This window comes from Paramormyrops kingsleyae, chromosome 22 (genome assembly GCF_048594095.1).
Source record: "Paramormyrops kingsleyae isolate MSU_618 chromosome 22, PKINGS_0.4, whole genome shotgun sequence".
Classification (NCBI taxonomy): domain Eukaryota; kingdom Metazoa; phylum Chordata; class Actinopteri; order Osteoglossiformes; family Mormyridae; genus Paramormyrops; species Paramormyrops kingsleyae.
Genome location: NC_132818.1, coordinates 12,995,103 through 13,008,211, shown reverse-complemented (window position 1 = coordinate 13,008,211; position 13,109 = coordinate 12,995,103). Strand labels below are relative to the sequence as shown.

The window sequence follows — 13,109 nt, the reverse complement described above, 5'->3', positions numbered from 1 at the left end:
ACCTCCATTCTGAGTCACTGAATGTCAATGGCTGTCCAAGGACTTATGCTTCTCTAGACATTTCCTAGATGTCAAGCTCAGATGAATAATGGAAATCGAGTCACTGCAGGACCCCTGGCACCGACGGGGGGGTAATGCAGAGAAACACAGGCAATTAACAACACTTCAGGCTGTTTTTATTTGTGTTAGAGTGCAGAGAGTTCAGCCAAGAGGAGCAGCCTCTTTCTCTGCTGACAATCTGGACGATAAACAGATTAACCAATGATGGCAATGGTGTCTAATGACTCCTGCAAGAATACAGTCATGTGTCACTTAATGGTGGAGATACGTTCTGAGAAAGGCATCGTTAGGCCATTTTGTCGTTGTGGGAACATCGTGGAGGGTACTTACACAAACCTAGATGCTATAGCCTGCTGTGGTATAGCCTAAGTAACAATAAAAAAGTATCAGTATGTTAAATACATATACCAATAACATAGTTGTTTATTGTCATTATGAAGTATTATACCCTGCATACAATTGAATGTGCTACATGTTGACACTGGCAGTGGAATAGGGTTATTTACACCAGCATCACCACAAACACGCGAGACATTGCGTTATGACGGTTAAAACGTTACTATGCGATTGGAATTTTCCGCTCCATTATAATCTTACATGTTACAACGTCCATTATGATGTCGATTATGTAATCCGTCATTGACTGAAACACCATTACGCACGAAGCGCCACTGCACCCACCCTAACACTGCCTGCAGTGGTCCTTGTGATTTCCACAATTTCCCATTTCTCTTCCAGTGCCATGTGAATTATTAATTCATTCTAATGGCAGAATAAGGCCCTTAACCATCAGTGCCTTAAAGTGGACATCCAACAGTACACCTGGTCATCAGGGGTCAGGCTACAATAACTGTCAACCCTATCAACTACGCCAGAATGCTAACCGCCGAAATGAGCCCAGGTACAACGGAAAGACGTTTAATCAGTGGACTATATTTTATTCTGAGATGGAACAGAAAATGCATGATTAGCTACCATGCTGTCAATCTTTCATCTTACTGGAAACCAACACAAATCCTCGCCCACCCGCAAACGGGAGCAAGAACCTACGCCGGTTAGAGCATTTTAAACAAATGCACAATTGTCAGACAAAAGAACCTCGATGTGTACAACATGCCTGATGATGCAGTTTCCCGAAGTACCTGAAATGGACACCGTTGGCACAGAAAATCATGTCAATCGTTGAAATTATTTATAGATGAACAAAATGGTACAACTGGGTGAAACACTACAGAGTAAAATTTTGCAAAGATATTAAGAAAGAGACTGCATTACATTACAGATTCCTAAAAAGTGACAAGTCATTTCTGTTTCTGGACTACTTCATGCTATCATACAGAAAGTAGAGATTTCACTTGCTTTAGTAAAAACATGACAGTCGTGCTAATTCAGTCAGTGAGCTAATGTGTCTGTTAACGACAGGTTCATAAAGTCTATAAAAACTGCATAACGATCCCAAAACAAAAAAAACCTGCAATACGTACACACTGTACCGAGGCGGCCATCTGAAAGTGCTGTTATTGACTTTGAATTGCGCGCTCGGCCTGTGTAGGCAGGCTGTGTGGTGGGTGCACCAGCGCAGTCCAGCTAATGAGCCTGTTAGCGTTATGCTAATTGGTCGGTCTTGAACGCAAAGCACACAGCTGCTGCTGCTGGGATCAAACACGAAACTTGAACAAAGTACAGTATGATGAACAGAAAGTTTAAAAAGTTGTGCCCTGATAAGAACTCCCACCCCCCAAAAATATTAACCCCCCTCCAGTAGGAATTAATCTTTCTCCAGAGCTCACTGTGTGCACCAGGCCTGATACAGAGGTGACGGTGAAGAGAGACCAGTATCTGCTGATTGGAGGGTGTGTGGGGCGGAATGACGGGACGCGCCCTGGATTGGCCGGGCGGAAAAAGAAGTGGGGTCACATGATGACACACTGGGTGGCCCCACAGCAGTCCTTCATGAAGGCAGCCCCCGACTTGGCAATGGAGAACTTCTTGGGTGAGGGACCTGGGGTGACCATGTTGGTGTTCAGGAGTCCTTGGAAGCAGGAAAATAACCACGAGAATCCATTTCAGTCATATTTACTTAGCAGACATGTTTTGTAAGCAAGTGTTCATTGTACACAATCCAACTACTAAATATTAAAAATTTTAAAAATTGGTCAGAGATCCAAATTATGGTATTTATGCAGCAGCAATAACCACTGCTCCAACCTATACCTACACCAACAGCGCCTACACCAACAGTGCCAAACACCGACAGTGACTACTCCAACTGACAACTGAACCTATACAACCTGTACCCACACCAACAACTACTACAACAATAGTTACGACACACAACGCCTACACTAGGGCTGGGCGATAAAATGGTAATGATAATATTCACAATATAATTTTCTGTGATATGAATATGACAAATGCTCGATAAAAAGTATCATTTAAGACACATGTTAATGATGTCACTTCCTCTGTGTCAGGACCGGCAATGGAGCACAAGTGCAGACACGGCCTTAGAAACACTAACAGGGGATTTACTGAGCAAATAAGAGAATGCAATGTGGCAGGCAGACGGGCGGATGAAAGACAGCACAGTCAAAACAGCAGATCAGCCACCCGGGAGATCAAGTATGTCCAAAACAACCTGTCTAATAAGGGAGCGCCAGCAAAATCCAAAACAAAAGCCCACAGCAAGATCCAGTCCATGGGGAATCCACACAGTAATAATGGCAGTCTTAAGTAAAATAACCCGGCCTGCTGCCAGTCACAGTGCTTTGAGAATGGACAACCTATGCACAACAAACGCACAGCAAGCTTAGCAGAGCACACCACATGCTACTGTTCTGGTAATACACGCGAGTCATGGGAGAGAAAAGCTCTCCCTCAGAAAGCGCAGCAGCCACAACACCCATCCATTTTCTGAAACTGCTTATCCTATTCAGGGTCATGGGGGTGGGGGGGGGGGGCAGAGCCTATCCCACAGGCCAATAGGCACAAGGCAGGGAACCACCCAGGATGGGGCACCAACCCATCACAGGGCACACTCACACACCTATGGGCAATTTGGTAACTCCAATTAGCCTCAGCATGTTTTTGGACTGTGGGAGGGAACCACAGTACCCAGAGGAAACCCCACGACGACACGGGGAGAACATGCAAACTCCACACACATGGAACCCTGGCGGAGACTTGAACCCTGGTCCCAGGGGTGTGAGGCAACAGTGCTAACCACTGCAGTAGCCACAACATCTTTTTAAAATCGATATTATGGATAAACCTGGAAAAAAGATCGCTTTGGCAGTACTCTGGCAATTTAGAGAAGCCTACCACACACAACAGCCTGGTGCTGCATATTGTAATTTCTGCCTAAAACTTGTGCCAACTAAGCCTGAAAATAATATGAATTTATTTCACCACTCAAAACATTGTCATCCAGCAGAACATACAGAATGCAAGCACTTACAGCACCAGCAACTAGTGTTGCAACTTTCAGTTGCGTCCTGGATTGGTTCAAAACGGGACACAGGATTTTATTTTTCAATACAAGGTGGGTGGCAACTCTACTAGCAATGCTATACCCCCCCCCTGTAAGGAGCAGCAAAGCAGTTAGAGAAAAACCCCAGCAATAACATGTAGTGGCGTATTGCTAGTGTTACGCCCTAGGACAAAAATATAATTGTATTATTTATTTATTAAAATTAGATTTCAGTTTGTCAGTTTTTAAATATTCTGTTTAAGGGGAATCTGTTTATAAAAAGGAATTTTAAGCATAAGAGGAGGTTCAAAGTAAAACGAAATAATGAATTATTACACCAACAGTGCCTACACCAATAGTACCTACACCAACAGAATCTACACCAATAGTACCTACACCAATATTACTTACACCAGCAGAATCTACACCAACAGTACCCAGGGGCGTTGCTAGAGATTTTGGGCCCCATGAAAGCATATCATATTAGGCCCCCCAGTCCAAACCAATCCAGTTATTTTCCTAATTTTTTAGGGCCCCTGAGCTTGGAATCGTCCTAGCTTTCCTCCCCCTTATGGCGCCCCTGACAGTACCTACTCAAACAGTGCCTACACCCACCATTACTTTAACACAGTTTCATAAAATGGCAGCAGCTATGAACACATGATGGGCTCCTCCGCCTCACCCTGGTGCTGAGATTTGTCATCTGTGAGCTTTGCCAGTGGCTTCAGCTGGAATCCGAGACGATCAGCCATCTCCTTATCCTCCTCCTGCTCCCTGTGGGGGAGGGACAACAGGCATCTTCCCAGTCATGGACAAATACTCACGTTCACACTCCCCCAACATAAAGAGGTAGGATCTTACAGCCTTTGTTGGATGCTTCTAATCCTCCTTTAAACATGAACCCTACTGACATGTTCATAAATATTTGAAAACACTGAGAAAATGTACAAAATGGCAAATGACAATGTTCTGGAAAGTTCTTCTTATGTTTACTGTTAGGTGGCCTGTGGGTGGAGGCCTCTACTAAAACTTCTCCTGCCACAAGGAGTCCTTGGGGAACTTGGCGGTGTTCCACAAAGCAGGATTTCTCAGTTAACTGGGCTAACTTAAGCTAGAAGGCATGATCGTCTGATAAGAGTTCAGGTATAGAGCAACGATCATGACTTCTAGCTTAAGTTAACCCAGCTAACTGAGGATCATTGCTTTGTGGAACACCCCCTTGTCTTCCAGAGTTTGTTAGATAATTTTGCCTCCTTGGAGTCTAATAGTGACTCTCTTGTGTTTCTGTTTCTGACTTCAGCGCAGAAATAAGAGCCGACCTCAATCTCTCCACCTCCGCGTCATCCACAAGAAAATCCCTCTTCTGGACGAGCTGATGGATCCTCTGAATCAGCTCGTCTTCCTTCTGCTTGTCTGTCAACGTTTTGTCCTTCTCTGAAAAAAATGGGAGCTGCTTATTGGACAGTCACAGCATGTCCATAAACTTACAATTTATGTGCAAACTACTCAAGGGAAGCAGCGAGTTTTTATTGCAAACAGAACGTGTCTCCAGGTGAACATACTGTCAAAAAAGTCACAAAAACGGCCAGTAAAAACTACTGCATATTGATTAGTTTGCCAAAGCATGATGCACAGATATAAGTACAGTGACCAAATCAGTTAATATAAGCATTACCAATGTGAATTACATCGAGATTATCTTGTGTATGCAGAGTAATCACCAAGGCTTTAGCTGGAGGGCATAAACATTGGCCAGACCCCAGGTTTTTGGTACTAAACAGACATTTATTTGCGCCCACAATTCGGTAAGCAGATTATTAGTAGACCTAAAGTATTAGTGAGAGGTGTTTCATGATGTGGGGCAGCATAGTTGCACTGTTGCCTCATACCTCTGGAACCTGGGTTCTAGTCTTTGCCAGGGTTCCGTGTGTGGAGTTTGTATGTTCTCCCAACATCATCCTGTGGTTTCCTCCAGATACTCCGGTTGCTCCCCACAATCCAAAAAGAGGCTGAGACTAATTGGGGTTGCCAAACTGCTCATGTGAGTGTGAGCGTGCCCTGTGATAGGTTGGTGCCCTGTGATGGGTTGGTGCCGTGTGATGGGTTGGTGCCCTGTGATGGGTTGTTCTCAGCCTTGGGCCTGTAGCCTCCGGGATAGGCTCTGGACCCCCTGTAACCCTGACCAGGATAAGCGGTTTCAGAAAATGGATGGATATTATGATGCCAAAAAGTTAGTAATCTGTGTAAGTTTGGTGCATCCTTAAGTTTAATAAACATGTCGGACTTAACAGCGAAAAGTTCCGCCACAACACAGACGTCGTTTTACCTAGTTTAACCACAACATCTCCTCTTGTAAAAGTTGTTGAGGCTGTTGAGCTGTTACTTTCTTCACCGCCACTTCAGTGCTCATCTCTTCCATGATTTACCAAAAGAGCAGTATGTGACGTGCTCTGCTAACCAAATTTAATAAACACGAGGATACACCGAAAGTACACAGATTACTAATTTTTGGGTTTCATTTATATTTTAATTGTACTACTAATCTGCTTACCAAATTGTGTGCGTAAATAAATGCCCATATAGTACCAAAAAGCTGGCATCTGGACAAATGTTTCTCCCATCATCTAAAGCCATAGTAATTATTGTGCATGCACCATATAATGGAGATTATATCATGATATCGAGCAGCCCTAATGTGATGATATAACTGATGATGATTACTAAATCACAAAAACTTATAGCCAAGGTTTAGCACTGGTCAAAACCCATGTGGCTCTCGAGGCAAGCTTCACCACTGTCACCTCTCATTTGAGACAAAGTGACATTAGCTTGCTAAGCCAGCAGTCCCCAGAAGGTGGCGCCCTATGTTACCTAATGGGTTGACTGTCACTGCAGGGCCAATTTGCATACATCTCCCACGTAGTCTTACCAGGTACAGCCATGATCTTCCTGAGCTCCTGTTTGAGGGCCATGATATCCTTGCACAGGTGGATGTCATCCATCCTGAAGGAGAAGGACACCTGGCTGAGATTAGGAAGGGGCTGATCCACATTTTTCAGTTCCAATCCGATTCCGATACACAACTGCCGATACCGATTGCAATAAAAGAGCTTTTTAAATATTTTAATATAATAATATATTAAAATTAGTAAATACAAATGAAAATATGTATGCCAGAAAATCTTTTATTAGACTACTAGAAAATACATAACGTACTGTTCCATGGCGTTTGTACGTCTTGTTTTAAGCGTTGAGACATTTGTGGTTCAGTTTGAATATCTTCCACTTAGATTTTGCTGCGATCGCAGCTCCTCATGTATCACAAGCTTTAGCGAGTGTGTAAAACAGCCGAAGCTAGCCACTCCCAAATCATCTGTTGCTTTTTTCACGTTACTCACATTGTCTCTTACAATTGGGCGCTTTGTTTACTGGGATTTTCCACTAAATGCTACTCTCACCTTTCAAAACTTCGTTTTTTACAAAGATTGCAAATCATTGTGCTACTAGTTGCTGTTAAAAGCGTAAAATACTTATGTCATGCCCAGCTCCGTACGATCCTCATGTGTGCCACGCCCCCCTCATTACCTCGTGTGAATCCCCGATTGTGATCACCTGTTGCCTGTTATGTTCAACCTATCTTGTGCATTTAGTCCGTGTCTCAGTTAGTTTCCCCAGATCCGTCATTGTAGTGTCCGTGGATGTCTCTACCTGTCTGTCCTTTGAACCATTAAACCCCTGATTACCCGTAAGTTCGGCTTGCTCTCCTACTTCCCTGCTCGCCTTCTTCCCCGAACGTGACAACTTACAGATCGACACTCTCTTATCTGATGTCCGTACGCTCCCCCTACTGCAAAGGGTATGCGCATGATGTCACAGCAGGCGGAAGTCACTGTGCTCACACCCAGAAACAGACTGAGTGGCAGCATTAGCGTTTAGCTTGAATGCCACAAAAGACACATCTAAAATGGGAAAGAGCCGTTCTGCGATTGATTGCACAACTCAATTTAACAAGAAATAGGAGCTGTCTTTTTAGAGACTGCCAAAAACGAAATAACCGGTCACATATGACCAATACCCAATCTGTCTAATAGGTATGAATCGATGTCAATACTGATCTCGAACGTCGGATTAGTGCACCTCTAACTGAGATGCATGCCATGTAAACAGTAAAGTCCCAGTGAACCAGCAGGAATTGAGGGTTAGGGTTGGAGGGATGGGGGGGTCAGGATCAGCTCCGCTTTGAGGATACAGAACAGAATGCACTAGAAGCAGCAGTAACAGCCCTGAAACTGCAGCCCTGTGTGGCTTAGCAGATTAGCATGCTGTGCCTATCATCAGAAGGTTACCAGATCAAAACCCAGAGCTGGCAGAGTGATTTCATCATTTGGCCCCAGAGCAAGGCCCTTAACCCCAGTCGCTCCAGATACTGGCTAACCTGATTTACTCAAAAAAGTATACATCGCCTTGGATAGAAGTGCATGGCTTTTTCTTTAATCAAAGCAGGATCGAGCAGCACTCCAGTCAGACATCAAAGAACATCTCTGTACAACCAAAGTGCAGACATGAGCCCGTCAGCCCCGGGGCGAGACGTTCCAAAGGCAGAGTACCGCCCCCACGGGTCCTCACAGCCTTCCCATCCCACACACCGGCTTTGGGAATCCCTCTCCGGCTCGGCTGCCAGAACATTCCTTCGTTTCAGGCAGCAATCCGGGCCCCGATGACTCATGCGCTCTCCGGCACGTCACAGGTCTCTGCGGAGCTGCACTCTCATGACACACTTCTTCAGCAAACTGTTTCATGCTCAGCCTATCCAGTTGAAAGGCTCTACCCATCACAAATTGCTGAAATTTTCAGTTTCATAAACATTCATTGGGAAGAATTTAAAATAAATCAGCTCACTTCTACCAGCAGGAAAAACTAGTAGACATGAACATAAGTGACATCCTCAGCTGGCAGTTTAAAAAAATAATTTTATTAAAAGCACATGCTCAGGTGAATTGGAGTTACCAGTGTGTGTGTGTGTGTGTGTGTGTGTGTGTGTGTGTGTGTGTGTGCACTGCAATGGGTTGGTGCCCCATCCCAGGTTGTTTGCTGCCTTGTGTCCCCCCCCCCCCCCACAACCCTGAATAGGACCAGGAGGTACAGAAAATGCACAGATGGTTTTGTGTTCTGCTGTACGATGTCTTCTTTGACAATGTTTCACTTAAACGTTTTTACTGCAAGTGCAACTTCACTGCGACACATGGTAGGTGCACTTCACTGGACCGTAATCTGAACCTCCTGCAGAGACGGAGCCAATGTATTCAGACACAGTCCTACTGTGTTAACTTTGTCATGAGCCGTAATTAACACAACTGAGCAAGCAGCTTTGCTGAGAAACCCCAGGATGTTCTGCTTGATGTCAGGAGTTTGAATTCAAACCACATCTTCAAAGCAGATACTGGAGGCTAATTATATCCAATCAGCAGCCAGCCGCAAAAGCTGTATCAAGCACACGTCTCTAATGCTGTTTCGAAGTTTAAGTGGTCCTCTACCAGCCTTACATGAACGTTAGCCAGATGCACACACGAGCTGCTGCCCGGTCAACCATGGAATTAATTGCTCTTCAAGGTCAAAGAGCACCGAAGAGTTCAGACGAAAAGCTACGGCGCAGAGCGATGAGGAGCCTGTAAGCTGCCAGGGATCTGCTGCCAGGTACCAACAGAGCGGCTAATGACCGGACGGCCGGACTCGCATTAAAAACAAAGCGCCGGTTAATTTCCGTGTGGACCCGCCCTCCCCTCTTCCTCTCCAGCAGTGGAAACACGTTTCACTGTCTTTTCCACTACGCTTCCCAGATCTGCTGCTGTTCCATTTATCTATCGTTCCATTTTCAAAAAGTGCCGATCCAGTCTGAATCACGGGAGGTTCACCATGGAAGAAGGTGACATGAACCAGGACAGACCTCAGACAGATCGGCTGTTCACACACTGCTCGGGGCAGTTTTACTTACACAAAAAATGTTCTGAGAGCAGAATGAAAAACGACTGATTCAGATAGGTAACCAGTTAGATTGTGGAGGAAGTGGGTTCAAGCAACTAGAAGAGGCGGGACCAATACATTTAATTGGTTGGTCCTGCCTCCTCTAGTTGCTTGGGCCCACCTCCTGTACAATCTGATTGGTTATCTCTCTGAGCCAATCATTTTTCCTTCTGCCCTCAGAACAATTTTTTTTATAACTAAAACTCCCATGAGCTCACACACCACGCTATCCATCTATCAAACCATCCATTCCATCCATTTATTTACACAATGGATTAAAATGAGTCAGCTTAACCACTGCATATGAGATGTAAGAGAACCCCATCAACAGGGTGAACGGAAACACTCAGCACACACAGGGAAAGCATCCAAACCCATGATTTATTGGGGCGGGGGCTCGTGGATCGTCTCTAAATGTTTTCAACAGTACTGAAGCCTGACATCTTTCCCAAACCCTCACCATCGTCTTCCTCCTCTCAAAAACAAATTCACACTCAAAAAAATTATGCACGGTTTGAGTGGTGGTATAAACCCAGAGAGTGCCACTAGCAGACATCACCGTGTCAACTCACATGAAGCGCAGCTCGGACTCACGGCGCACCAGGACCTCGCGGAGGCGCTGGACTCGCGCCATCTCCGCCTCCAGCTGCTCCGGCGACAGGGAGTTCTCCGACATGGACACCGTGTCCGGCTGGGCTGGGACAGGAATAGCATGTGCCGGCGTCAGTCAGCTGGATGCTGGAAGTGATCATGTCCCCCCCCCACCCCCATCCTACGCCCCTGTGCTCAACATCCGAAGGTGGAGGCACTAGTGAGATGGGATGTGACGGAACATTTTCATGGTGGAGGAAGGGGAGTTGCATAAAGATTACTAAGCAGGTAATAAAAGTCGAAAAAATATTTATACTTTATATTTATGCTGTAATTAATAAGCACAGAAACACAATAAAATAATCCAAGGTCATGTGTCTGGTTGCTGCAAACATGCCGGATGCGATCATTTAAGCGGCCGCTGCCGCTTCTGTGCGGTTTAATTTCCCCAGCCATCAATCCCCGGCTCGTAATCGCATTTGTCCCCGGCCTGCAAATTCATTTGGCTGGTGCTGAAAACGCCAGTTGCCCCATCGCTGGGCGAAATCTCATTTATGTACTCCTCAGTGGTGGGACTCAATTACCATAGGCATAAACAAACTATTAATTAGAGATGCAGTTACAGGTGCCCATTGTAGGATCCACAAAATGTAATGATCCACAAAAATCAAACGTAGTGTTCAAAAGTTCCTTACGGGTCCACTGTCGAATTAGCCTAAATACTCCAACAGCCCACCCAACTTACACATGTACAGCTTGCATTTTGTAAATCCCATCACTTTGCCGCTAATTGCACATTGTGGATATTTATGATTATTATTCATGTTTATTGACTCATGTCTTGTCTCTCGATACGCATGAGCCGTTTTTAATTACGTCTCGCAAAATTATGTCCCCTGTTTCAGGGATTGAGCTGGGCGGCCATGCATTTCACTTCACAACGCCGCGAGTATAACTGCGTATGCGACAAATAAAACTTTTATGTGACTTTGACTTCTTAAGCACCATCTCCTATATATATTCGCACCCGTAGAAAGACATTCCGCCTGTCAGACTGATGTAAAGCAGCACGGCAAAATGTAAACAGCCCTGCCTGCCCCTGTGCAAGCCGATATTAACGTCACGCAGGTATATGGAAGTGCAGTCCGTCCGCCCTAAACCATTAATGATAGGCTGCCAGAATTAAATGCCTTGATCGAACGGCGACATGTCCGTCTATACAGTCTCCACGTTCTGAAATGTTAGTTGCATCACCTTTTCTTACTGGAATCCTTTTTAATACTAGTCTACAATTTCCAACTACCAGCGAGACCACGGACGGCTCAAGCAAAGCGCCGTTTTGCTGCTGCTCAGGCTAAACAAAGCAGCCGCTATGCATATTATACTGAGGTGCACAGAGAATAACATGCGGCTCCCCGTCAGGTTCAACTACAGAGCAAAACACACAAAGGTGCTCCCAGGATAAGCTGACTGGCACTATGTGGACACGCCGCAGGAACATGCAGCGTATCCGTATTGTTGCATATTTAAGCCATTAGCGCTCTGGGTGGCTCTCTCTATGCCAACCATGGACAGTAGTAGGAAAAAAAACAGCCTATAGCCGGTCCATGTTTGACGTTATATGGACGGTCAAAGCGGTTAGTGCGGTCTGATCACTAAACGGTACATTATTATTGTATTGCAACTCGCAGCACATGCAATCACAGTGTGACAGCATCCTGCTGACACGCATAGAAACGAAAACAATATTTACAGCCCCCTTTCGGACATATAAATCGGGCTATTCGTTGCTCATAATCTGCAGGATGCTTTGGGATCATGCAAGCCCTGATGCTCACATTTGTCTCCCGGCCACGCAGTCGTCTGCACGGATCCGTAGCTCCTGGGCGGTCGGCTGCTCTCCGAAATAGACTTCTTCATTTCCATGACCTCCGCGGGTGTGTTTTTCGTTAAATATGCCTCATGCAGAGGAGCCGGACTCGCAGTGAGATTGCCGTGGTGTTCAGGAGCGATCGGTGTCGCGTAATGCGTCCCTGCATCCGTGCACCGTATCCTCTCTCTCCCGTGAACCGGGGCACACTGGGGCTGCCGCGCAGATGATGCCTACAACTCCCGGAGGGGCCACGGCGCCTGCGTCGAGGGGACTGCATAGTAGTGATGCGCGGGTCGTCTCGTAACCCGCGGACCCCGCGGGTAACCCGCGGGTCGGGTTGGGGCGGGTAAAGAAATTGTCACTTTATTTGCGGGGCGGGCTGGGGCGGGCCAAATAATTTCATAAAAGCGGGACCCGCGGGTTGGAAAAATACTCGACCCGCGCATCACTACTGCATAGGGGAAAGCAGACAGCGCCCCTACATGCAACCACGCAAGTCGAACTTAGGGCATATGAAATAAAGCCTTTTAGATGTCTGGTGAATATGCGTCAGATTTATACTCATCCGCAACCAGGGCTGTGATCTACAGGTTCAACACTAATGCAATAATATTACAGAAAAATTGGCAAGTTTGGTCTCCGGTCCTCTGGAGTTGTTTGTTCGCCTTATGCTGTCCAAAGGATGCTGGGTCAGTGAAAGTGAAAGGCAGTTTCTAGGTGACCACTTGGGTTGCTGGACAGCAAATTCCAGGATGTTTTTTGATGTCAGTCCACCCCTGTGTTGTGCTTTTAACAAATCTGTCCATAGCAATAGCTGTAAAACTTAATTCATCATTAACTTTATTAGAAATAGCTTTGAATCCGTACTGTGGCTTCCCTGAATGGATTCTATTTTTTTGTGTTGCCTTTCTTGGGGATCTCTCTAGGGGTCAGAATTATTGATGTATTGATAATATTCTTAAGAGCAACATACATTCACTGGCCACTTTATAAGGTACACTTGTTCAATTGCTCTTTGAAGCAAATATCTTATCAGCCAATTATATATCCGCAGCACAATGTATAACATCATGCAGATACAGGTCAGGAGCTCCA

The 13,109-nt window shown here is 45.5% G+C and overlaps 1 protein-coding gene across 1 annotated transcript; it reads right to left on the bottom strand.

Annotated features, from left to right (window-relative positions):
• Nucleotides 1-973: 973 nt before the first annotated feature.
• LOC111849130 (bMERB domain-containing protein 1-like) lies at nucleotides 974-12,334 on the bottom strand. The gene is made up of 6 exons (XM_023821738.2): nucleotides 11,980-12,334; nucleotides 10,123-10,246; nucleotides 6,459-6,532; nucleotides 4,849-4,963; nucleotides 4,212-4,303; nucleotides 974-2,092 (listed from the first exon to the last, which is right to left on the bottom strand). The coding sequence occupies exons 1-6, from the start codon at nucleotides 12,065-12,067 to the stop codon at nucleotides 1,974-1,976; spliced, it is 612 nt and encodes a 203-aa protein (XP_023677506.1). The 5' UTR covers nucleotides 12,068-12,334; the 3' UTR covers nucleotides 974-1,973.
• Nucleotides 12,335-13,109: the final 775 nt, after the last annotated feature.

What these genes read in the sequence shown, in the direction of transcription:
- LOC111849130 (XM_023821738.2), bottom strand. Translation starts at nt 12,067, where the DNA reads ATGGAAATGAAGAAGTCTATTTCGGAGAGCAGCCGACCGCCCAGGAGC. An exon ending in TGCGTGGCCGGGAGACAAAT is followed by an intron (nt 10,247 to 11,979) that starts GTGAGCATCAGG and finishes TTCCTGTCCCAG; the next exon opens with CCCAGCCGGACACGGTGTCC. An exon ending in GCGGAGGTGGAGAGATTGAG is followed by an intron (nt 4,304 to 4,848) that starts GTCGGCTCTTAT and finishes CCTCCCCCACAG; the next exon opens with GGAGCAGGAGGAGGATAAGG.